Source organism: Equus przewalskii, chromosome 23 (genome assembly GCF_037783145.1).
Source record: "Equus przewalskii isolate Varuska chromosome 23, EquPr2, whole genome shotgun sequence".
Classification (NCBI taxonomy): domain Eukaryota; kingdom Metazoa; phylum Chordata; class Mammalia; order Perissodactyla; family Equidae; genus Equus; species Equus przewalskii.
In genome coordinates, this window is record NC_091853.1 from 6,400,069 (window position 1) to 6,427,181 (window position 27,113).

A 27,113-nucleotide genomic window follows, 5' to 3' on the forward strand; every position below is an offset into this window, starting at 1 on the left:
AGCTGGCAGAATGCTAAAGGAAGAGTAGGGAGCTCCTCCCATTTCTCACAGCCTCCTCCAGCTATTAAAATGAGTCTGACTGCCTCCCAGCACACAAGCAACAGAGAAAACTATCCTATCAAAGACCCAGTGTCACCAAAGGGCAAAAAGGAAGGTAAGGATGATTTCTGAAGAAAGCAACTGAAAGGAAAGCTCAGCACTCTCAGAAATATCACTGGAGATTTGGCTCATATCCCTAGTACTATGTTATTGAGTTATTTGGCTTTGTTAAATGGGTTGCTTTAAAATGCGAAACAAAGGTGTTGTAAACAAGATCTGCAAGGAAGTCCAGGAGACAACTTGGCTTCTCTCAAGGGAAGAGGAGACAGGCATTTGACTAGTGAGGTATTTTATTCAGTTAGTGCTGCTTATTAAACTACCCTTGCAACAGGGTTTAAAGACCACTACTGACCACGCCATGAAGACTCTCTTATCTTTTGCCCCAGTGAAGCAGCGCTGATTGATCAACTCCTTGGCAGGAGGCTATGGCAAAGAAAGTCGCGGTTATTGGAGCTGGAGTCAGTGGCCTGACTTCTCTGAAGTGCTGTGTGGATGAGGGACTTGAGCCCACCTGCTTTGAGAGGACTGAAGATATCGGAGGGCTCTGGAGGTTCAAAGTAAGTGAGATCTTCTTGTTTCTTACACAGGTTGTGCTGTTATTGCAGAGTGAGTCATAGCTACTCTTGGGCCTTACCTTATTGAGGGATTTCCTAAGCAACTTTGATCAGATTAATTTCATGTTGCTGTACAGGAACAGAAGAAATAGGCTGGTATCTCTCCCAGGTTATAACTATTCTAACTCAGGAGGCCAACCCAGGCACATAAAGGATCTCTTCTTATGGATCCAGCAATTGTCTTGCAGCCCATATTTTTGTCAATCTCAAAGCAATATACTAATATTAGAGACGACTTTTCAAAATAGAAGTGACAGGGATTCTTGTCAAGACATGACTTCTATTCCAATCAATGAGCAAATATTTGTTCAGAGAGTGAGCTCTTATTACTACTAACTTTATTTTTCTCTGAGAGCTGTGTTTGTTTGCTTAACTTTACTGAGGACATGCTAGTGTAACTGTTGGGAAACTCTTTAGATATACTATTACATATATTCTATTCATTAAATTCATTCTATTAACCAAGCCCAAATATTGATAATGCTAGTTGTCCTTCTGAATTTGCATAAAAATGAGAAAGATACGTAGACAAACAGCTGTAAAGATTCATAATTATTCCTTCCCACAATCTTTTGAGTAAGTACTAGCTTACCACCTCCTAGGTGTGAGGTCTTGGGCGAATTACTTATACCCTTCTATCTTAGTTTTCTCAGCAGTATAATGTGGATAATAATAGAAAAGTGTACTTACCTCATAGTGCTGTTTTGAAGATTAAGGGAGATAATTCATGGAAAGAACTTAGAGTACAGTAAATGTTAGCTACAATAACTACATTTATAGTATTTTATAGCCAAGCAAACAGAAACTGAGGGAAGTTAAGCAACTTGGTCATGGTCACACATCTGGAGGAATTGGCATTCAAACTTGGGTCAATACAACTCCTAAGCAGCTAAGCCCCTACTTATAGCAACACCCTGACTTGCATTCTTGCGCGAAAAGCTTAAACAGAAGTTTCAGCCCAGAACTCAAGAGCAGTAACTTGAGGATTATGTATCAGTTACATCTAAGTGAGGGATCAAAACAGCGGAATCCTCCAGACAGGAGTGAAGGTTTGAGTGCATGAAGAGCAGACTCTTACATCAGCAGAGACCATCCAAAGGGTTCTCCCTACAAGCTGACCAATTAGGGGGATGGCAAGGACATCTAGCACGTGTGCTTTCCCAGTTGGAACTGAATCTCATCCCAAAGGAGATTTTTTAACACTGGGTTTCTCAAATGAATATGACTGTAAGACACACCTAGAAGGTTTCTTGAAGATACTGGTTCTAGAACACCAGCCCAGACTTCTGGAACCAAAGACTTCTCAGGAAGGGAATCTATTTTTAACAAGAGTCCCAAATGAATCCTATGATGAGAGAAGTTTGGCAAACATTGCACAAATACCAGATAAAAAATCTATTCATTCAATTATCCAAGGACAATCAGAGCTAATGATGAAGATGTTGACCCTTATGCAGAACAGATAAATCTGCAGAGAAGAAAGTGGAAAAACAGCTTGAATCACATTCATTTCTTATGAACAACTGGGTATTAGTGGTTGTTCCTGTCTTAACCAAAAATGTGCTATTTTTGTCCAGTCTAGGTTCACATATAGATTTCATTTGGGATTTTTTCCCCCAAGTGGATTTTTTAACCTATGGAAGAAATATGAAATTGTAACAAATTTGTATTTAATAATAAATTTGTCACTGTATTGTTTTATTACTTGTATTGGGATTTAATATCAAGAAGCCAAGTGTCCCTTATTTGATTATCATTAGCTTGGTGGCAGAAGAGGGAAGAGTTACTTTGAGTGGTCTGTTAAAAATACGATTCAATGAATTCCAAGAAGGTACTTTCTGCCCCAAGATATTCTCCTGCTATCCTATTCCGGGTGTCTAAAATTTCAGAATTAGAGATACCTTCCTACAGGTTAGAAAAGGAAAGTTAGATTAAAATTTGAATTAATTAAGCCTTATTAGACATAAAATAGTTAAGTATATAACTCCCTGGAACCTGTACCAATATCACATTTCAAATCTCTCTCAAAACCATGACCAATAGAGAAACGTAAACAATTTCCTCTATCCAAAGAAGATGAAGACTCTCCCGGCAGAGTGAAACATGCAATCTGCAACATTTCCCAGGCTGCCAATGGGCCCACGTGAGGTGCTTCCTTTCCATGAGACTGGACGGCCAAAGGGAGGAGGTGCTGAAAAGGATGCTGGGAGCCTCCACACCCACTCCCAGGGAAACAGCCTCTTCACAACTCCAGAATCAATTTTGAAAAAAAAATTATTCTTTAATTTCTACATTACACACAATCCCAAGATCACTTAACACATTTAGCGGTGATGAGTTAAAATCAAATTTAAGAATCCTTGTCCCATGGCCAGCTCAGAGGGTGCTTGTTCTTCTAAAAGCTTCTCCAGCACCCCCTCATGGCAGCTTTGGAACATGAGAAGGGTGGGTAACTAATACATATTTTTAGCACTTTTTCCAGCTCTGGGAAGCACTTGATATGCGTCATCTCATTTGTCTTCACAGTACTCCTAGGAAGTAGGTATTACGATTATCCTAACTTACACATGAAGAGGAAATCGAGGTTCGGAATAAACAACTTGCCCAGGGGAACACAGGTGGAAAAAAGCACAGAAATGAAGGTCTGTAAGATTCCTGAGCCCTCACACTTAATAACCTTCCTGAGATATTGAGAGAGGAAAGCAGGACCTTCCTTCAGCCGCTAATCCACGCTGCCTCCCTTGGTGTTCCTGATACCTGTGTTCACAGGGAAGTTACCAATATACATTGGTTTTTGGTTTTTGTTTTTTAATATTTAGATATAAATATATATTTCCCCAGCTGTATGTACTCCATTGTTTTCATTTGTCTCCATATAATAGTCTCTGGACATCTCTCCATCTTGCTTTCCTCTCTCGAGATTCAATCTGAATTAGCACTTTCTCTCTTAAAATGTGACCCCTTCAAGATCCAATATTTCAAATGAATCTATTTTTGCAATATATTTTGCAATATATATTTTTCAGAACCAAAAAGGTGCTTGGTACTGCTTTAGGCAATGGAGAATGAATCAAATACAATCACTGCCCTCAAGGAATTTATAATCAATTGGTCTGACAATCGCTCACTAGGACTTGAGCTTCCCTTGGGCTGCACCTCTACTATAACAGTTGAATGTTCATTTGGTTTTTCAGCATTCACAAAATAAAAGCTAACATTTATATAATTATTTTCATATGAATTATCTCATTTTACACTCTCAAGACTCCCCTACATTAGTTATTAATTCCAATTTAAAAGTGAGAAAGCCAAGGGCAAGGAGCTTGCCCATAGTGACTAATAAGTGGTAGGTGATAGGTCTTAGAATCAGCCACAATATTGGGATTAAACACACATAGGTTCATCACCATGCTTCCTCGCATATCACACTAATGATTTATACTGAGTTTGGGTTCAGTTAAAAACCCTGGGTCTTTTTTATTTGAGCCGTTGATGATCCAGGTCGTTATTATCCTATCCTTGTGAAACTGATTTTTTTAATCCCATCTATAGAAATTCACATTTTTACATATTAAACATTATTTAGTTGGTTTGATCCTTGGTCGATAAATGTTTATTTGACATTCCAATCCTCTGTGAAGTTTGCTGTGCCTCTACACTTTAGGTATACACAAATTTTATCACCTGTATCTGTCTCCATTAAAGTTATTGTTTAAAATGTTGAGCATAAAAAGATAAAAATGTGAAGCAGTCACCTCAGATGTCACCACATGGAACTTCCCATATGGTGCTATCTCCATGCCGACCTAAACACGTACTCCATCTATTTTTCCCATGCCTCACAGCATCACTTCTGTTTCAAGTGGCATGTTCTTTTTAATAACGCATTCTGTTCACTTAAAGTTTAACATTATTCAAGACAAGCTTAGAACAAACAACCGTTTTCTTTCCAGAAGAGGTAACTGCCTTACCTTTGTTTTACTTTCAGAAGTTCTCTTAGATAAATTCATCCACAAGATCTATCACAGCATAATTCATTATGACTTAGAGTTTTGCACCTGCTGCCATTTAACGGAACCAAATTTAACATGTCAGATATTTCTAACTCTCCAGACAATCAAAAATAAGCCTCTTTACCAGCAATTTAAGATATACTTTGCTTAACTTTCCATAATATTTTTAAAGAAGTGATTTTTGCATGTATAGAACAGAATAAAGTTTATAGCATGCTATCAGCAAAACCATAACATTTGCATGCATAAAACAGAACAGTTTATAGCATGCTATAGCAAAAGCATAATGTTTGCAAGCATAAAACAGAACAAAGTTTACAGCCTACTAGCAGTAAAAGCATAATGTTTGCATGCATAGAACAGAACAAAGTCTATAGCCTACTATCAGCAAGACCATCCTTATCCCATCATGTTAGTGAATGTCCATTTTAGTCTCATTAAACCCTATTTGCAGTGATGGAAAAGTGCTTCTGATAAACATCACTTATTCTTTCATTCATCCAACAAACATATAAACTAATTGCCTACTATGCACTAGGCATATACTAGGTGCTAAAAATACAGACATGCACAGTCCCTGCTGTCAAGGGCTCATAGTTCCGAAGGGGCAATACTAAAGAAAACCCATATCAGAGTGCAATTTTATAAGGGCTGATATACTAAGTGTTGTGGAAAGCACAGAATCTCACTCAGCAGAGAAGAGGGCAGGCTTCCTAGAGGGTATCCCAAGATGTTTTTATCTGTCTTGACAACAAGCAGAGATCAGACACATGAATATGGAAAAACAGTGTTCTAGGAAAAGCAAACAGCTTGTGCAAAGGTAGGGAAGCTTGAGAAACCTGACACACTAGAGAATATAAAGTCAGGTGATGTGCCTGGAATAAAGGATACAGGCGGGTGATAACCAATGAGGTTAGAGAGAATAGCGGGGGTCCCACCATGAGGAACCGGGTCCCACGCCAATGAGCGTACCCTTTGCCCTAAAGGCAGTGAAGAAAGTGTGAAATATCTGAGTGACGGAGTTTAATTAGGGGGCTCCGTCAGTGATCAAGGCCAGAGATGTAGGGAAGTACCAGCCTAAAGGAGAGACGGCAGAATGCAGCTACACTCTGACAAAGATGGTTGTTCCCAAAGTTCAGTGTGCGTAAGAATCAGAAGGAGAGCAATTTTAAAATGCATATTTCTGGGCCCAAACCACACCTACTCAGACTTTACATTTTCAAAGCTCCTCTGAATTCTTCTAATGCAACTAGTCCACACTGACTGGCATTTGGGAACCACAATTTTGCCTCAAATTGTAGGACAAGAAAGTAAAAAGAGCTTCAATCATACTTATTTTAAGTAATGAAGCAGATAGATATGCACCTGAAAGAGTGGAAAGATGGAATGATAGAATATTTTTAGAGAAATACAATTTTATTATTTCCAACTGTTTAGATAACTAGCCATGAGAACAAAATTTGGATTGGTAGAAGTCAGTATAATGATGTTTCATAATGAAAAGTCTAATTTTATGTGTTGGTAATTCACTTTGGTAATTTGTATTAAGTGAATCCATTTTTGCTTTATAAGTTTGTTCCTTGAGTAGATTAAATATTACCTTTATAGTTTTCCTTAAACTTAGTTTAGTTTTTACAACCTTTTTATTTTTTATTTATTTATTTATTTATTTTTTTAAGATTTTTATTTTTTTCTTTTTCTCCCCAAAGCCCCCCAGTACATAGTTGTGTATTCTTCGTTGTGGGTTCTTCTAGTTGTGGCATGTGGGACGCTGCCTCAGCGTGGTCTGATGAGCAGTGCCATGTCCGCGCCCAGGATTCGAACTAACGAAACACTGGGCCGCCTGCAGCGGAGCGCGCGAACTTAACCACTCGGCCACGGGGCCAGCCTACAACCTTTTTATTTTTATAGAGTCAAAGATAAACTTCAGTCCAACCCATGATCTAAAGATCATAAATTCTAAATCAGTGCTATCTGAACTAACTCGCTTTTGCTATATAGTAAAATTCTATATTAGTAAAGTACTCTATCATATGGTTATTTGCCTTAAACAAGTAAGTTGTAGCAAATTCCATCTGCTAGGAAATTCAGACTATCTATTTATACTTGTGCTTAAACATCATTTTTAGCAGTGCTTGTATTTAAGCAAATACGTGAGTTGAATTTATCTGTTTGGAAAACTCTCCCTGAAAAGCCCCTCATCTCTTTCTGTCTCCACGCTCCCATCCCCAAAGCCCAAACACATTTTAATTCAATATAATAATAAGCCCCGTGAAGACAGAAACTGTGTGTACCCTGTTTGCATCTTCTCCCTAACTCCATACTCAGGGCCTGAATAGGAGAGAGAGTTGACACATATTTGTCTATGAAATCAATAAGAATCGTCTTCCTTTTATAACCCTGGGCAAACTCAACCAATTTTACCCAGATTTGTCTAAACACTTAGACATCTACGTTACTTCAGCCAAGATAGGAAGAAGCACATATGGGGAGAAAGCTTTCTTTAACTGCTCTCTAAGAACCAACCCAACAATAAAGGTTATTACTTGATTTACAGAAAAAGAATAGGGATGTCATCATCAACTGGTGACAAAGTATGCAAGTAAAATCCCCAAAAGAGAGTCTTTCCCTGGCTCTGAAATTACTGAAGGGGCTCAGACATCAGAACCAGTTCTTATCACTCGAAGTCCCCTTACAACTGACCTGACGGAGGAGCCAACCACATTTTAAAGCCAATTTATCGGCTTTTGAGAAAACTAACGTGTTGTCTCTAGTGTAACAGTCGATCTTAGTTTAGGTTTTCAAAACAATGGCTGGTTCAGTAAGATTAACTCTAGTGGCCTGTAATAATAGCAATAGAGACAAACGTGTACTGAGCACTTATTCAGAGCCAGGCATTGTGCTAAGCACTTTATCTAATGTCATTAACCCCTCATAACAATTGTTGAATGCTGGAATTATTAATGAACCCCATTTTGCAGGAGGAAATGAGGAAACTGACATGTAACTTGCCATGGTTATAAAGCCATTAAGAGTGGTAGAAGTGGGATATCAACCCAGTCCGACCCTAGAGCCCCATATTTAATGCCACTCTGTATAAAATTATCTGGTCTTGAGAAAAATTTGTATTTCTTTGCTTCATAAAATATTTCCAATTTTGAGAACTTGATTGGGTAAGAAACTCAGGCACTCAGTCTTGCCAAGGACATTGTGTTCAATCATGCCAAGATATCTAAAAAGAGTTTACACATCTGTTTGACTTAGTAATACGCAATTTGAAGTTAGTGTTTGAAGATTAAAATACCATGATCTATTCATCCAGAGTTCAGATCATTGTATCCTTGTATATGAGACAGAAACCACTTTATATCCTAATACAAACTCCCTTTGTATTCTAATACACATCGTTAATAATAACACCACATCAAACCCTCATCACCTAGAAAGCTGGCCTACCCTAATCTGAAGAGCTTTTACCAAACCACTCGAAATTGTCACAAAGTTATCATCTGAGCCGTGATTCTGGAGTAGGAAAGATCAACACATTGCTCATGGAAAAAGGCATTTGACTCCTGGCCTATGGTATGCGTGAGTGAATGGATGGGTGGATGGATAAATGAATGCGTGAATGAGAAAGAGAGAGAAGGAATGTGTGAGGGAGGAGGATCTTTACAAATTCAGACTGTCGGTGTCGCAATCCAATGTACACATCAGGATAGATGCGGACAGGGCTGATGGCCACTCTGAGTTTATTATAACCAGCGTTTCAATATATACATAGCTTACATCTGTTAAACATACACAGGTGTTCTGGATGAAGTAATTAGCGAATGCCAAGAATTCTTAGTGATTTCTCCAGGAGCCCTCCCTTGGCCTCTTTTTTGATATTATCATGTTGTTGCTGTGCTCCCATATTTTTATCTCAGAGCAGGCAAGGTCTCTTAGGCAACGGTCCCTCTTGCTCCCGATATCGATATCGTTTCTCCATCTGTGCCCCCGGGCGGCCGCCGCCTGGCTTAGGTTGCCCCCCCAGGGGGTCTTACCCGTCATTGGCTAACCGGCCTTCTCACCTCCGGGTCACAGTTTGTTGGCAAGCTTTTTCCAGTGATTATTAACCCTTCCTATGTCAGGGGCGGCTACACAGACCTATATTTAGCAAGAATCTATATATTGCTCTTAAATGATGTGATCTGACAGCAAACATTGTTTTAGCTTGGGTGACTCATATTGATGCTGATAATCCTTGAAATTAGGACACAGTGAAGCCCAAAACGTATAAAGAGCTTTGCTGATAGAAAAGGCGAGATCCCACAGTTGACTCTTAACTTTCTAAAATTAAGTACAACCTCTTGTACAGAAAAGTCCGAAAACTCAGGCGTGATAGTGAGTGCGCTTGTGTCAGTTACCTTGGTGTCAGAGCAGCTACGCAAGGTGTCTTTCATATACTGCAGTGAACAGTGAGCTGTAACTGACAGCTTCTCTGAAGCTTGTAGCTTCCTCAATAACGATAGATAACAACAATACCATTGAGCACCAACACATCCCTGTGTTATAGATGAGAGGGCCGAAGCTCAGGGGCACGGGCTGGTCCGGGCTCACACAATCTGAAAGAGATGGATTCAAACCTGTGCAGGACTCCAAAGACCAGGTCCTTCTGCTAGTCCAGGCTGCCTCTTTTGGTGTTGCCAAAAATCTAAGGAGCTTTGATCTAAAGATTTGGCAGGAAAGTAACAATTTTCTATGAATAATGATAAGAAAGGAACATGCACAATTGATTCATTGTGGTGACACAGAGTTGAATATTTACTTTCCTTTACTTACTATTCTATGCTGAGACTTCAGCACTGTTTATGTAAGATTAAGTAATCTATTTCAATTAATTAATGAGTTCCTACAACCCTTTCATTTCTTAACCCCCCACCCTAATGCTGAGTCCTAATAGCAACTACAATTTGCCTGGTTTATGCCTTAGTCTCTGCATGTGCAGAAACATCTATTGAGGAGTTCTTGGGTGACATTATTTAAGTTTTCTTATAAAACCCTCTTTGATAACATGCTGATTTCAGGGACATTGAATCGCCATACTTGATTCTTGTCATGATTTAATGTAAAGGACTTTATCATTATGCAGAGCACTTCTTGTAGAGGAAATTTTAAACTCAACCGCAGCATGTGCTGCCTCCGGTTTGACCAAAGCATACTCACTAACATTCAGAATCAGGTTTAAAATTTTATTGGTATTGATGCTTTTCACCTTTGTCACTTGAGGAAGGTTGATTTGCATAAAGCATAAAATGAAGGTGGGAGATTCAAATTAAGATGTGAAAACTTCCTGCCCCCAAAAGTACTCATTTTAACTGAAATTCTCTATTATGTTCTCTGCCCAGTGTCCCAGGGTTATTGGTTCCTAAAGAGGTGGAAGGTGGGTGTAGTCTCCCCAGGGGGAATTTCGGAAGGGGGATGACTGACACTTAGTGGATAGAGACTTGGGGTGCTAAATATCCTGCAATGTGCCAAAAGAAGGATTGTTCCCACTCCCAAGTCCACCAATGGCAATAGCGCCTCCAGTAAGCAATACTGGAAGGCCTCAGTGAGGCCCTATCACACAAGATAACAGAGCACATACGCTGCCCGTCATCACTAGACATCTCAGGCACACCACAGCAATGAAAGAGGACCACATCCCCTGGGGGTTAGATTTGGAAGAAGAGGAGGAAATCAAAGGATTTTCTAATGCATGATTATCACTCTGATCTGATCTTTTAGGAAAATGTTGAAGATGGCCGAGCAAGTATCTATCAGTCTGTCATCTCCAACACCAGCAAAGAAATGACATGCTTCAGTGACTTTCCCATGCCTGAAGATTTTCCAAACTTCCTGCACAATTCTAAGCTTCTGGAATATTTCAGGATTTTTGCCAAAAAGTTTGATCTTCTAAAATACATTCAGTTCCAGGTATTGTATTGGGAATGGTTTCCTCTACATTAGTTTAGCTCACATTTAAATAGAGAAGTTGCTCTGATAATAAAAGAAATTGTGAATAAAACAAAATATTTCAATCCAATTCTTTGCTAAAATATAATAGTATGATAGAAAACCCTAAAAGTAGTGTCATCACCCTGATATTATACATTATATACGTTAACAGAAGAGGAAAAACATCTGTTAAAATTAAAAGTTTGAATGATGAGGATATTGATGGTGAAACAGCATTTAAACTAATATCTATAACCACTGAGGACCCTTAGCCTCATTTCTCTTAAAATGACATATGAAAAAAATCAAACAGCTATTTCATTTTCTTACCTTCTTTAAAGAAATGGAATTTCTTAGGAAAATGTAGTAAATAAACTCATAGCTCTCCATTTATCTCAGAAGCCTGTAGAAACTATTTTTGCTAGTTTTTTTCTTTTATACGCATTCTCTAGCAACATAAGGATGGCCTGATGATTTTGAATACAATTAGAACCACATTTCCTGTGCTTTCTCAAAAATAAATAATCAAAAAGAGACAAACAATATTCTCACTAAACATGTTGAGTTTTTATCAATAACCTACACTCTGAAAACTAGTAACTGTGCTTAGGAAATAAAATTTAAATTATATCTCTGAATAAGTAAGTGCTAGTGGAGCTTATTTTTTTTTAACACATCTCATTTTCTCAGTAACTTTAGTTTTGTTCCTAGGTTTGTATTATATTAATTTATAAGAGTTGATTTTGGTGGAAATCTATATTTGTAAATACCACTAAAATGCCCCATTCTGTCTAATGTAGCTTTTTCCCACAATTCCTGGTAGATCCAACCTATGAGTGACAGATTCTTGCAGAAGCTTTTCTAGGTCTTCATCCACTTAGCAATCAATCTATTTAACTGATATGGTGTCCTCTTAGGATATATAATTTATATTATCTGTTCTTTTAAAGATCATCTTTGAGTTGCAAGGGAACTGTTTTTCTTATTTATTGTGTTACTGCTATTACTATTTTCTGGAGGTTGGAGAGCGGTTAGGAAAATTTATTTCCACTTATTGATCTCTGAGTTGGCATAAGTCATAAGATGTTAGAACTCAACTCGAACTGTAAAAGGCTCTGTTGCATTTCTAGTAACCTCCCAAGTGATATTGAAGGTGTCGGTCCTCAAACCACATTTTCAACAGCAAGAATCCACAGTACTTTAGCTAATACGCTATTCTGAACTGCCAATCTGAAATCTTTACTCTCAGCTGAAAATGCCCAGACACTTTATACTCCTTTCACAAGCTTTATACTAATATTCCATATACACTTTTAAATTGGAACAGCTTTAGAAACTGACAACCCAGCATTTTTAAAAATATCTGAAAATTTGAAAAGCATGTGTAAGGGACTCAAATACTCGCAAGAAAGAGGAGAAGCATGCCATTCCTCTGGAAGTGAGAAAAGCTTCACTTCCATTTGACATTGTTTCTTAAATACAGCAGACACAACATGTATTTACACTTTTCAAAAATTCACAGACCTCCAGACAGTGAGCTACATTAAAAAAAAAAATCAATGAGCCAATAAATTATTGCATCCAAATGAGATCATGATCTGTATTGCTAACATGATGCACTGTGTTTTAAAAAGAATAAATATGGACAACCACCATTCGTGGAGTGCTGACAATGTGCCAGGCATTCTGCTAAGTGCTTCACATGAATGATCTTCTCTAATAGAGTCTGCACAGAGGTAGACACATAAAGGTTCTTGATAAATACTGATTGTGTGATCACTTGAATGATGGACATGTGTTTTGTATCTTGGAGGCCCTCATCTTCCTCTTCTGTGTCTCTCTCAAGTCCTTATTCAGTCCTTCACAGGCTGGTTCTCACTGCTGGGTCAGGCCTCTTGCACAAAGCAGCCTAACTTTGACAGCCCCCTCCCAAAGAAGAATGAGAAAGCGCACCTAGTAGTCTTTGCCTTAAGTGTCTTGGAATGATTCACATGAAACCTAAATGGAGTCATACACTGCACTTTACCCGTCCCCACTCCCAGGGCACTGGACAAGGCCCATGTCATGCCAGAGTAGTTCTCAATGATGCCTTCTCTGTGTTTGTTCAAGACAACTGTCCTCAGTGTGAAAAAACGCCCAGATTTTTCATCCTCTGGCCAATGGGAGGTTGTTACCGAGAGCAACGGCAAGGAGCAGCGTGCTGTGTTTGACGCAGTTATGGTTTGCAGCGGCCACCACATCCTCCCTCACATCCCACTGGAGTCATTTCCAGGTGAGGCCTGCAGGGATTCCCAACTTTTCAGAGTACCTGTCCAGGTACTCTCTATGCAGGTTGGATTGACAGGCAGAATTAGCTGCTGCAACTGGGCATAATATTAAGACAGGGATGGAGCTGGAAAGACGAAAGACTCTACATACCATCTTTGTTTTTGTTGACTTCTTTGGGTCTTCATTACACAGGGAGTTCAGCTAACCTCCAAAGTCACTAAATCTTCCCCAGAATTTCAGAGAATTCTCATCCAAACTGGTTCTCTGTTGGAAAAGCCCTTTTAGCCATGTACCCACCTTGGCCTTTTTCTATCCTGCTAAACACCTGTGACTTTGTTATGTCCTTGGAGCCTTTCCCACAGAACCATGCTCATGGACATGGTGACTGGGGAGAGTTCCTGGAAATAAGTGCTCCTATAGGACAGAGATGAGGGACAGCGGAGTGCAGGGGAGGAGTACACACAATGGAATGCTGCAGCCATCTGTCCAGGTACCTCCCAGACTCTTCCCTCAGAGAGCATAGTTCCTCCCAAGACCCACAGGAAAACATCTAATATAGTGGGTCACAGTCCAGGCCTCACATATGAACCACTGTGGAGCTTCTAAAGCCTTGATGCCTGAGGCCCCACCTCCAAGATTCAGTATGTATAGGGCAGGTCAACTGGGGTTGCTCAAATGATTTTAATGTGCAACCAGGATTGAGACCTACTGATCTAAAGCAATGGTTCTCAAACAGAATCATCTAGAGGGCTTTTTAAAACACAACTTGGTAGGCCCCACCCCTAGTATTTCCTATTCAGTAGGTCTGGTGTGTGGCTGAAAATTTGCATTCCTAACAAGTTCCCAGGTGATGCTAATACTGCTGGCCAAGGGACCACCCTCAGAGAACTAATGACCTAAAGGTTCTTTCAAGCAACCCATCATCAATGGCAAATAGTTTAACAAAATCCTGTATTCCTGAGAAAGGACAGAGAGATTTGCCTTCAAAGAGTCTTGTCCAGGAAGTTATCTCAATGAGGAAACCATCCCTCACCTTCTATGGACCTGGTTTTTAGTTTTAGTTTTTGTTTGCTTTTGCAAATTAAGGATGATAAATATTATTTTACTTTTTACGCAATTACAATAATATCACTTCATAATGTATCTAAGAAACATTTAAAAGAATATATACTATGTGATATTAAAATATCATTGTACAGTCTAAAATAGAATGATGGGTAGTCATAAGGCAGCATCTGACTCTGCTGTATTCATCAAAACCATTTGTTTGTTCTCTAATAAATACGTAAGCTGCAGCCTCTAAAAGCAACTCCTTTAGTCCTATACCTTATGCTTAACCCAGCATTTCTTATATACTTCATAGTTTGAGTTTGTCATTTGACCTAGCTATTGTAACCCCCCTAAGAGGGGAAGGGGCAAAACAATGATTGGTCCAAGAAAGGAAAAGCTAACAACACGGTTTTATCGAAATTAACTTGACATAGTTCATGGACTTCTCTCTTCTTCCCCTCTAGGTATCGAGAGGTTCAAAGGCCAGTATTTCCACAGCCGCCAATACAAGCACCCAGAGGGATTTGAGGGGAAACACATCCTGGTGATTGGAATAGGAAATTCCGCCTCAGATATTGCTGTCGAGCTGAGTAAGAAGGCTGCTCAGGTGCGACACTCTCTGCTTACCTTTTACTATGGAGGAAAGGAAAGGGGAGGGGCATATGGGAAAATCCCAGCCGTATAACCAAGGTTCCATAACTCATTAATTTGTTGGTTGGTTGGTTGGTTGTTCAGTGTGGTATCATAGAACATCTGGAAGTCCAGAAGCCAGAGTTTACCTCCCAGCTCTGCCATTAATCAGCCGTATAACCTAGAGTGAGTCATTTTACTTCTCTGGGCTTTGGCTCTCTCACATTTTAAAGGGTAAATTTGAACCAGATGACTTTCAGCACAAAAGGCCTTATTGACCTGTTCACATTCTGGGGAGTGCCTTTTAGAAATTTAGTGCATATCTGAATTCTATTTGAAATGTAAATAATCCTTAGTTACCCAAGGATCATGACAAGGAAGATTAAATAGACAGACTCCCAACCAAGACCATAGATATTTAGGTGCTCCCTGAGGCCTTCCAACTGCTATCATCTTTACGCCTTCTCAAGAAAGAGTCAAACATTACAAGATGTAGATAATGCTTACAGCTATGGTTGGGAGTGGCAGGAAAGAAATCTCTTCTGGACCTAGGCAAAGATGGGAAAATAGCTAAGGTTGTTCTCCCTAGAGCATTCCATCTCAACAGGGCTGGACCCCGGGGCCCTATCACTCTCTCACTGGCCTCCTCAGCATGGCGTCTTCTGGCTACACAGGGCTTACTATGGCTGTATCCTCACCAGCCAAACCATCCTGTCCTGAGTCTCATGCTTTCAAGGCTTAAGATGCCGCATAGCAAACATGAGAAACAAACATGGTTCCTCTCCAGCAAGTTAATGCAGGGGTTACCCTGGGACCGGTCAGAGTCCCTGTCAGTCGGTATCAGTCTGGGGACAGAGCAGGTCACTAAGACCAGAAAGAAATTTACTAGACCCAAGAGGTTCTCACCTTTTTTGTGGAAAGAAATCCCTTTTCACCTTTCAAAGCTTTAAGACCCTGATGTGAAGAACAAGCGAGGAGGCAGTGACTGTAAAGGCTTGGAGCAGAACAGAGTTGGAGAGGGTGAGGCCCCAGCTCCAGCTCCTTCCTGTTGGGAATACCTGCCAAGCCTGAGGAAGGGAGTATGAGAAAGGGAGCTGACGGGGCTATCAACCAAGTGGCGCCCCAGACTAAACCAATGCATGCCGTCAGGTCAGTGATTTGGCCTTAGCACAGATGTCCCGAAGACAGCAAATCCAGGATTGCAAGAGCCAGTTCCTTGTATGGGTCTTGCCAGGTAAAAAGACTTCTATGATGCCAGATTCAATATTAAGAAAGCACCTTGGCTATATTTGTGTGCCTTACAGCTCCTTAAGTGATCTTTTCAAGAGAATGTCTCTTCGATATTTATTACATTAATAACATCAATTATAATTATGATTAAAACCTGTTATACAAAGTAATGTACTCTCAACCCTTTTGTGAGAAGACTTACCAGAGACTCTCCAGGAGCTATACGTAAGGGACAGAACTAGGTGTCCCTGCAAAGCTGAGCACTGCAAACTAAACTCATCACAGTCCTGAGTGTGCTCTGCACCTGTTGAAGGAAGTTCACATTCGTAAGTACACCGCATGCTCTACCATAGTCCAAAAGCACCACTCAAGGTACTGTGGGATAGTGCTGACTCCTCCACATGCTTTCCCACCCAAAACCAAATCTCCGGCCCTTCGCCTGATATTTGCACCTCAGAGAAAGCAGCCTGAGCCTAAATCCTCAGGTACATCACCCTGTTGCGGCTAGTAGAGCTAGCCAGGTTAGGCTCCCTGCTGTAGGGACGCGACAGGAGAAAGACAGCAAATAAAGCAGGCAGAACATCCACTGTGAAACATGGATTGATCCTAAGGAAGAGGAGGGGACAGTAAGTAATGGAAAGAGAACTCATGGAAACATCTAAGTATAATGTCTAATACCTGATCAAAGCATTGCCAAGTCAACATAAGGGCAAGAACAGGAAAAAGTCAGGACAAAAGTGTATTACCACACACAGACCAACAACTCAACACTGCTTCATGCAGGTGCTACTTCACAAGCTAAGGCTTTGAGGCCCTTCCCAGGAAAATTTGTCTCCAAATTCTGGCTCACCCCAGACATGTGGCACTGTATGAAATGCCTCTCCTCCAGCCTAAATTTACAAAATAATAATAGCTAGCCATGCTTATCACCTGCCAGGCAATATTTTAAGTCCTTTACATATATCATCTCATTTAATCTGCCATAATAATCCCATGAAGTGAGTACTGTTAGCCCCATTTTATAGAGAGAGAAACAGAGGCACAGAGAGGTTGAAATAATTCACCCACAGCAACGCGGCTTGTAAGTAGTGGAGCTGAGATTCAAACCCAGGCAGTCTGGATCCAGAAGTCCTGGATCTCGAGTCCATGATCTTAAACTCCTAAGGAAATCGGTTTCCTTGCAAGAGAATCTTATTTAAGTGTTTGTCAAGGGCAGCCTTTTACAACAGAACTCATAGAACGGTATGTAAAATTTTGAGAAGCAAGTCAAATATGCATTTAGACAATGGAGGATTAACAGTAAACAAGGTGAAATGTCTATTTGAAAAGAGATTTAAACGTACATTTCAAAAACAAGGGAAACCTAAGTAAACAAGGTAAAGAATACATCGAAAGGGGGTTCAGATATGCACTTGAAAAGAATGGGAATCACAGTATAAGCTCAGTGGTTTTACCTTTTAAAATACATTATGAAGTTCTTTTAAGGATGGGAGGAAGCTGATTTCCCTTGTTATTCTCCCTCTGGGGTTATACAGATTCGTACATTTATGCCTATCTAGTCATTAGGCTGTAAACATACATTCCCTAGGATTATAATTGCTCACCATCACCACAACAGGGTGGAAAGGTGAGAAGAGAAAAGCGTCGAACCACAACTGCAAACATGGTGAAGACTTGTGGATTTCATGATTGGTATTAGCCCGAAGGTTTTCTCATGTCTCCATGACGTTCTCAAGACTGTTGTAGTCTTCCTCTATCAGTGGACCACTGGGCACCCCTTTTACGATAAAGCTGTCACAGAGCAGTGAAAACTAGAAGGTACTTCACTTTGAGGTCAATCATCTTTAAAACAAAGCATTTCAGCAAATTCTGGGGCCAAACACATGATATATCACCTACATAGTAGGTCCTCCCAAAAGGGAAGATGCCGTAGTGTAAATTGTATTTCTTTTTGCTTAACAGGTGTTTATCAGCACCAGACATGGTTCCTGGGTCATGAGTCGTATCTCTGAAGATGGTTACCCCTGGGACATGATCTTTCACACCCGATTTAGCTCCATGCTCCGAAACGTTCTGCCACGAACAATTCTAAAACAGATGATGGACCAACAGATGAATCAGTGGTTCAACCACAAAAATTATGGCCTTGAACCTCAAAACAAGTAGAGTTATTTTGCTTTTTTATGGTAAACTCATTGGTAAGCAAGGTTGTCAGAAGTGCCTCTCTTCACAAAGAGCCACATTGCTAAACAGCATTACAAACTACAACCTAACAGTATAGGTATCACATAGGTCCTGGAGTTTGAATTCCAACTTTGTTCTGTACGCCTTGTAAAAAGTAAATACTCAGGAGATGAAGTAGAAATATTGTGAACTGCTCTAGAAAGCAGACCTAGGATCAAGGGAAGAACTTTCTAATACCTAAGCTGTCCGACATTGGAAAAGGCCACTTTAAGATATTGTGAGCTTCCTTTCAGAGGGGTGTGGTGGGAAACATGTCCCAAATTCTCCATCTGATAACTCCTGCTTTGTTAGTTCTATACACCATGAGGATTCTTCCCACGGACATCTTTTGAGAACATGCTGGTTGTCTCTTTGCCAAAAAACAAATCTCTGTTGATCTCAAAGTTAAATATCACTGACCTTATAAACACAAGAAAACATGAATGCTTATTTTTCTTTAGTTGATAACAAACTCCTTCCCTTTAGAAAAAAAAAAAGAACAGAAGAGCTTTCAACAAATCTTTCAACAAATGCCATGGGACTGTGTATTCTGAGGTCTGATTGGTGTGGCATGTATTGTCTTTTATATATATATATATATATATTTTTTTTTTTTTTTTGCAAAATGGTTCTCAAATCTATAAAAAAGGGAATTCCAGAAATACAAGCAGGCTTTGCTCCATCACCCATGCTATCACATACAGAGACTTCATAGGTATTTGGGGTCAAGAAACATCCCCAAACTTAATTTTTTTTTTTTTTAAAGATTGGCACCTGAGCTAACAATTGTTGCCAACATTTTTTATTTTTCTGCTTTTTCTCCCCCAATCCCCCCAGTATATAGTTGTATATTTTATTGTGGTCCTTCTAGTTGTGGCACATGGGACACTGCCTCAACATGGCCTGATGAGTGGTACCATGTCTGTGCCCAGGATCCGAACCCTGGGCCGCCGAAGCAGAGAGTGGGAACTTAACCTCTTGGCCACGGGACCGGCCCCTCTAAACTTAATTTTATACATTAATTTTCACACTGATCCCTTAATGTTTCAAAAATAATGGGAATTCAATTTTCCCTTTCTTACTTATGATCAGTTAGAGATTAAATGGAACAGCAAGATAATTAAAGGTAGATGACATAAAACAATGGTGGAAACATCACTGGAATACTCAGGAATTGACCACAGGCACTGGCATTTTGCCTAACTCCTTGGGGATGCCTCCTTTTTTGAATTGTCTTTTACCCATGTCACCTACATGTTTTCAACTATTTGCTGAGAGGAGAGATTTTTGACATGAGAATAAAGTCAGATAGTAAGATTTGGGGCAGGCCAACGAGTCAAGTTAGAAAGTTTTATAGATATTTAAGAAACCTCTTTATTCTAGGAGCCAACCCTATAAAAACTCAGGAGAGTTTGAGACTCCTCATTAAAAGCTCCTTCTAAGTGTTTTCTTCTGTGTGTTTCAGATACCTTATGAAAGAACCTGTACTAAATGATGACCTTCCAAGTCGTATACTCTATGGAGCCATCAAGGTGAAATCGAGAGTGAAAGAGCTCACAGAAACTTCCGCCATCTTTGAGGATGGAACAGTGGAGGAGAACATTGATATTATTGTCTTTGCAACGGGATATACTTTCTCTTTTCCCTTCCTTGAAGAATCACTTGTTAAAGTAGAGGATAATATGGTCTCACTGTATAGATACATATTCCCTCCTCACCTGGCAAAGTCAACCTTGGCATGCATTGGTCTCATCCAGCCCCTAGGTTCCATTTTCCCAACTGTTGAACTTCAAGCTCGTTGGGTGACAAGAGTTTTCAAAGGTAAGTGAGTGGGCGAGTGAGTGGCTGAGGGTCTTCACACTTGGTGGAGTTTGCTCAATAATGAGTTTAAATAAGAACGTTGCCGAGAAGAAGGTTACCAATCTGGGCTGCTCTCACAAGATTAGCATCCTAAAAAGTTAGTGGAGAACTCACAAAATAACAGATACAGAGATGCAAGAGTAATAAATATCTGCAATCATTCCTTTGAAATAGTAATTCAGAGAATTGTGATTGGCATAAAGTTAAGTACATGTTGTTCTTTCCTTGAATCATGAGAGAACAGCTAAGAAGGAAGACATCTATGACTCCTGGTTTCACCTATATGATGTTTATAAATTCCTCAGAATATGTGCAAATCAAGAGACCTAGGGCCTACTCCATACTTAACTCCAAATTAACTCTCAACAGTTAAGCAGCTCAACTTCACAGATCCCTACAAAGTTGTAAAATTATTGAAAGGTTTCTATCTGAGCATCTGTATAGTACTTTGCGCTCCAGAAGACTATTATCTCTTTGACCATAGGGTTCAATTCAGCTCAACAAAAACTCATTGCATATCTAGCCCTGTGTTGGAAACTGGTGGGATAGAGAGAAATTTAAACAGATTATTTCAACATAATAAGACAAATGCGTTAGTAGAGGAATGCATGGAGTGTGTGGTAAGAGAAAGGGCACTTAGCAACAGCAAGGTGGGATACAGGGAGGGCATGTGGTAAGGAAAACTTCCTAGATGACTGAGTTTCTCAGGCGCAGAAAAGAGAATCGTTTGAGCCAGAGCACGGAGGCATGAGGAAAATTACAAGCTACTTGCCATTCCTAAAAGATGAGGTGTGAGGCGGAGAGAGGTGAGAGATATCTTAGAGAAGAAGGGGCCAGGACACAGGGACCTTGTAAGGCACGCGAGGGAGCTTGAAGAGAAAATGTAGATCGCTCTTCCCAAATCTGGCTATGCATAAAAATCACCCGGCAGACTCTTAAGGACCCCGATTAAGAACAGCCTGAGAACCTAGACTCTCAGTTCAGAAAGCTCTTCAGGCATAGGATCCAATGAAAGTTATATGCAAGGAATAGACATTATCAGATTTACAGTTTCAATAGATTATTTCACCATTAGTCTGGAAGATAGATTTGAAGGCGAAAAGAGTGGAGTCTCAGAGACCAGTGAGAAGGCTACTGCAATAGTCAGCACTAAAATCTGATGCAACCTGAGCCAGGCAAAGAGGCAAGGTGGAGACAAGGATGTAAATGTGAGAAATAGTTACGGATAAAATCAGCAGGACATAATGATTAGCTCAATGTAGGAAAATAAGAGAAAGAGAAAGGAATTAAGGATGACTTGCAGATCTCTGACCATAGAAACTGGATGGACAGCAGTGCTGTGAATAGAGAGGGGGCGTGCGGAAAAAGACACAAGTCTGAGCAAGAGGGCTTCAATGATGGGCTCAGTTTTAGACTTGGTGAATCTGAGACGTCTGATGACAAGCCATATCCAGGAGAACTCATCATTTTTCAATATGTCTGAAGCTCAGGGGACATTTGCAGACAGGAGATGGAATCATAAGCACACAATGGTAACTTTTGTATCAATCTGCTTTCTCCATCCCCACTGCCCTCCCTTAGTTTGGGCTGTTGTATCTCTCATCCAGTGTACTTCAGTACCCTCTTAACCAGTCTTGCTGCCTTTAACCTCACCCTCCTGCAGTCCATTTTCCAAAATTCAGCAGCTAGAGCGATCTTTCCAAAAGACAAATTTGATCTTGTCATCTCCTAAAGAAAACCCTCCCATGGCTTCCCATCACCTTCAGAATAGAGCTCAAGCCACCTGGCATGGTTTCCAGGCTCCACCGGCTTGCCTTCCCTCTCCCACCTCTTCTCTTACCCACTCCACCTCAGAGTTCCTGCTGCAGCCTGTGTTCCAAGGGCAGCATCACATAGAACTCAGTGGGAGTGGCGCACCCTGGTGTTCAACAACACAGCAGCCTTGACTGGTAAAATGCACGTAAATGACCAGAGTTTAATTACAGGAATCAAGTACTAGATAAGGCAATGATATTGAATCAAACCCACTACTCAAACCAGCCTTTCATTTTCTAGGCTTGTGTACCTTGCCCTCAGAGAGGACTATGATGGCGGACATTATCAAGAGGAATGAAAAAAGAATTGACCTGTAAGAACGTTTTTTTTTTTTTAAATTCTCTACATAGAGGAGTGTTTCCCAAAGCATAGTAATTTAACTACCTGCAAGAACCACCTAGCTGTTCATTAAAAATGTAAATTCCTGGACCACAACGCAGACCAACTGAATCAGAATCTGATTATCTGTATTTTTATGTTCTTCGTAGGCGATCCTTACACATACTAGTGTAAGAACCCACTACTTAAAGATAGGAATTTTACCCAAATCAGAACATTTTTCCTTGACTTAACTTCATTCCATTTTTGTGTGATGACGAGATGAGAGTCCATATCTTCTCAGACCACCCCCCTACACACACTCTATGGTTAGAGAATGGGATGGGAGCAACGGTAGTGACAGTAGCCTGGGTATTTGGAAAGTTAGCTGAGGGATCTCCCATCAAAGTAAATTAGAAAGAAGTTGGCGTGAAGTGACGGTTCGAGGATTTGTACTTTGTGATGAGGTGGAATGGGGTTCAATAGTGATCAAGCACCCTTGGAAAGTTAAATGGGGGGCCTTACTTCACATGCAGGTGTTATCTCATGTTCAAATTGTAATTCATCTACCATGTATTGACTATCTACTATCTGCCACCCAGAGTGCCAGGTACTTGAATAATTTAACAAGCAAATATTAAGCCTCTCCTCTGTGCAGGACACCGAGCCAGGCTTTCATTGGTGTTATCTCCTGAAGCTGCAGTAATCCTGACTAGTTTGTATTTGCCTGAAGACTTGAAGCTGCTTAGTTAATATCAAATAATAATTGTAGTTATAAATCTTGTCACATTCCTAAAACTTTTAGGAGTTCACAGCTATTTATTTTACAGCCTACTTTCAATGTGGGAGATGGGTCTTGCGATGGGATACACTGACGCTTTCCACGAGAGATTAATTCAAAACGCATTATTCATTCACTCGTTCTTTTGACGGCTGTTGAGCACCTAATGTTCGTATATAACTTAGAACATTTTGTGAATCTGCCTTTTTGTCTCCGTTAAGGTTTGGAAAGAGCCAGAGCCAGACATTGCAGACCAATTACATCGACTACTTGGACGAGCTCGCCTCAGAGATAGGTGCGAAGCCAGACTTCCTTTCTTTCTTGTTAAAAGATCCTAAACTGGCTGTGAAACTCTATTTTGGACCCTGCAACTCCTACCAGTATCGCCTGGTTGGGCCTGGGCGATGGGAAGGAGCCAGACATGCCATCTTCACCCAGAAGCAGAGGATACTGAAGCCTTTGAAGACACGGGCTCTGCGAGAGTCATCTAATTTCTCTCTTTCCTTCCTGTTGAAAATCCTGGGGCTTCTTGCTGTTGTTGTGGCCTTTTTTTTCCAACTTCAGTGGTTCTAATCTGTCAGCATTTATGTGCCTTTGGCCTTATGTCAGTCAGCACTTCCAAAACAAAAGGCTAAAAGAAAAAATATTAAATCTATAGCCTAAACTTTAGATAAGAGGAATGGAGCAAGAGTGGTAACTAGAGAATTAGCAGAATTAGGTCTATGCATAAAACTAAAATTGTGGCATGAAATTTCTTTGCTGTTCTATCCTTCCCTCAAGTCCACTGGACTCTCCAGAAAAAAAACAACAAAATAACACTGGCTAAGTAGTGCTGCCAGCCATGATATAGGAGAGTTGTGTGGACAAATACTCGAATTACACAGAATGAAAAGCAGGCCCCATGGTTTAAATCGTTGGAAAATTTAAATTGTGGGTAAATATTTCACCTCCTGTGTGACATCCTCCATAGTTTTCCTATCTGGATTCTGCTTGGTAACAAAGTTCTCAGATGTTAGGTCATGCTCCAGTTGTTGCTAAGTGGAGAATCACACAAAAATACTGGAGAAAAAAACGAGAAGAGAGACCTAGAATACAACAGCAATGCTCAAACTGACTTTCAGGGCCTCATATTGAAAGCTGAGCAAATAGCCACATAGCTTATATTTTTCTTATATTTTGACAGAAGCACTGCTATAACAATAAAAGTAAAGTTGGCATATTAGCTATATACATAAATATACATATGTTTAGAACTTACCACAGACCAGATATTGTGCCATGTGCACATTGTATGTATTATTTCACTTAATTCTCAGAATGATTCTGTGAGATGGATGAAGCCATTAGGCCTGTTTTACAGATGATGACACTGAGACTCAGCGCAAATTGGGTGATACGCCCAAGACCACACAGCGGACCTTATAATGGAGCTGGGATGGGAACCCGCGTTTGCTTCACTCAACTGAAGAGCTTTCTGAAATGAGAGTCTAGGTTCTCAGGCTGTTCTTAATCGGGGTCCTTAAGAGTCTGCCAGGTGATTTTTATGCATAGCCAGATTTGGGAAGAGCGGATCTACACTTTCTCTTCAAGCTCCCTCGCGTGCCTTACAAGGTCCCTGTGTCCTGGCCCCTTCTTCTCTAAGATATCTCTCACCCCTCTCCGCCTCACACCTCATCTTTTAGGAATGGCAAGTAGCTTGTAATTTTCCTCATGCCTCCGTGCTCTGGCTCAAACGATTCTCTTTTCTGCGCCTGAGAAACTCAGTCATCTAGGAAGTTTTCCTTACCACATGCCCTCCCTGTATCCCACCTTGCTGTTGCTAAGTGCCCTTCTCATCCCACGCACTCCATGCATTCCTCTACTAACGCATTTGTCTTACTATGTTGAAATAATCTGCTTAAATTTCATAGCCTTGTCTCATGATATACTTATTTACAAAAGCCTCTATTACTGATAAGGTATTTATCACCAGTTTATTTTCTTCATAATCATGTATACTTTACTTTTGGAGGAACTTCACGTAGAAAACAACACTCTTTTTGCAAATATGATCTGATTCATTTTATTTTTCATATTTGGTTTATATTTTAGCTAGATCTAAAAGGCATTTGAAGAAATTTACAATGAAAGACACCTTTACAACAACATTTAAAATGATCATTGACATTTTGAAAAAATAAGCATCCAGGAGGGAAAGTATATCTCCCAAGTTGATGGAAAGCATAATGATTGAGCCTTGCGTTTGTCTCTAACCTTGCAGATAACCCAGGCAAAAAGTAAAACAATATGTAATCTTTGTCATCTGATAAAAGGAAGCACACCGGTTTCTTAGGAGAGACAAATATTTTCTTAGAACTGAAGCCGAAAAAAGACACAAGCAATTCAATGTCAATAGACATTGAGCAACATAATAGATAAACATCTGGTTATGAAACATTCATGCGGCCAGTCTTTCAACAAACTGTGTTTGTGGAGATAAACTCATCTATAAGCCCAGACCAAGGCCTTCAAAGACAGGGAAAAGGTCAAAGATTAAATATTTAGGAAAATTTCTCCTTTACTCCTCCAAAGTCTTTGTGGACTTTTTTTTACTTTGGCCTGGATTTCTCCCTCAAGGGCCTAGAACAACGCAATGGCAATCTCTGTCCGTGGAAACTTTTTCTTTAAAGTCCATTGAAATGACACCAGCATTTAAATGCAAGATTTTTGTTTTCATTTCTCTTCTAAGCAGATTCCTTTGGAAAAAAAACCTGCAAATGTATATATACTTAGTTCTTGAGTAAAAACTGATTACTTTGTTAATTATTAAGGATTATTTACAAGCCGTTATGTTAATAATAATAATAATAGAATTTATAAAGCCTTTATAGCAAAAGCAGGCCAACTACCGCCTCTGGGTCAAATCCAGCCCACTACCTATTTCTGTAAATAATGTTCTATTGGGACACAGCCACACTCATTCACTTACTGTCTGTGGCTGCTTTTAGCTGCAATGGCAGAGCTGAGTAGTTGCAACAGAAACAGTATGGCTCCCAAAGCCTAAAGTATCTACTCTCTGGCCCTATACAGAAAACGTGTGCCAATCCCTGCTTCGTAATGTGCAAAGCATCGTCCTAATTGTTTTTCCTAACTGGCCTCATTCATCGTTACTGCTCCCCAGTGAAGTAACTACAGTTATTATCCTACTTCTACAGTGGAAGAGATTGAGAAACAAGTGTCAGGGTGATGCTGAATCAGTAGGAAAAAACAGCTCTGTTAGGACAAAATTATTATTTGTTTTAAAGATTTTAGTTTTCCTTTTTCTCCCCAAAGCCCCCCAGTACATAGTTGTATGTTTTTAGTTGTGGGTCCCTCTAGTTGTGGCATGTGGGATGCCACCTCAGCATAGCTTGATGAGTGGTGCTAGGTCCATGCCCAGGATCCGAACTGGCGAAACCCTGGGCCACTGAAGCAGGGTGGATGAACTCAACTACGAGGCCATGTGGCCAACCCCAGGACAAAATTATTATTAAATTTATATCCTTAAAAATTTTAGAAGAGCAATGATCTCTTGAAATATTTCCAAATATTCTAGTATCTTTTTAAAAGCATAAATAGTTCATTTTCAGAGTCTGAGATTGAGTAAGGAAGACTCACTCAGTCTATTCTTCTGCCTCCACACATCCTGAAATGGGACGCACTCCCAGACAAAGCATCTATGGTAGTCTGCTCCGAACTATGATCAGACCACTTGCGTCAGAAAGCCTCGGGGAGCTTAGAAAACGGCAGATTCCTTACTATAAATGTAATAATTATGCAGACTTGCTGAATCGGAATCTCCAGTCTTGATGAGCTCCCTAGAAGATTCTTGTGCACACTAAATTTAGGAACCTTTGGTTTGAGGTCTCTCCAAAAAGCTGCTTTCAGAGATTAGTCCATGACCCTTTCCACTCCTCAGGGCCAAATTCCTCCTTAGGTGCAGCCTTCTTGCTTCTCGCTACAGTTTACAACGTTGTGCTTCTCCCACAAAGGATGTTGGCTGGTCATCACCCTCCTCCAAAATCTCTCTCTGTGATGCTCTCCTTTACTAACCTTTCATTTTAACTCTCCTTCTTTATATGATAGCTCCTTGATTTTCCTTACCAAGAGCCAAATATATCACATTTGTTCCTTAAAGAAAAATAAAGATATTTTTAAAATAAAACTCTTGGACCATGATACATAACACATTTTCAAATAATAAAGATTTTAAAAGCT

General features: G+C 40.0%; 1 protein-coding gene across 3 annotated transcripts; it reads left to right on the forward strand.

Annotated features, from left to right (window-relative positions):
• Nucleotides 1–27,060, forward strand: FMO2 (flavin containing dimethylaniline monoxygenase 2). Of its 3 annotated transcripts, none has more exons than XM_008535773.2 (9): nucleotides 1–154; nucleotides 486–656; nucleotides 10,493–10,681; nucleotides 12,812–12,974; nucleotides 14,485–14,627; nucleotides 17,843–18,042; nucleotides 19,569–19,924; nucleotides 22,019–22,091; nucleotides 23,099–27,060. In XM_008535773.2, the coding sequence occupies exons 2-9, from the start codon at nucleotides 525–527 to the stop codon at nucleotides 23,448–23,450; spliced, it is 1,608 nt and encodes a 535-aa protein (XP_008533995.1). In that variant the 5' UTR covers nucleotides 1–154; nucleotides 486–524; the 3' UTR covers nucleotides 23,451–27,060. The 3 variants fall into 3 exon arrangements, with proteins under 3 accessions (XP_008533995.1, XP_008533997.1, XP_008533996.1); XM_008535775.2 differs by having other exon boundaries at nucleotides 8–154; nucleotides 464–656; XM_008535774.2 differs by having other exon boundaries at nucleotides 92–384; nucleotides 464–656.
• Nucleotides 27,061–27,113: the final 53 nt, after the last annotated feature.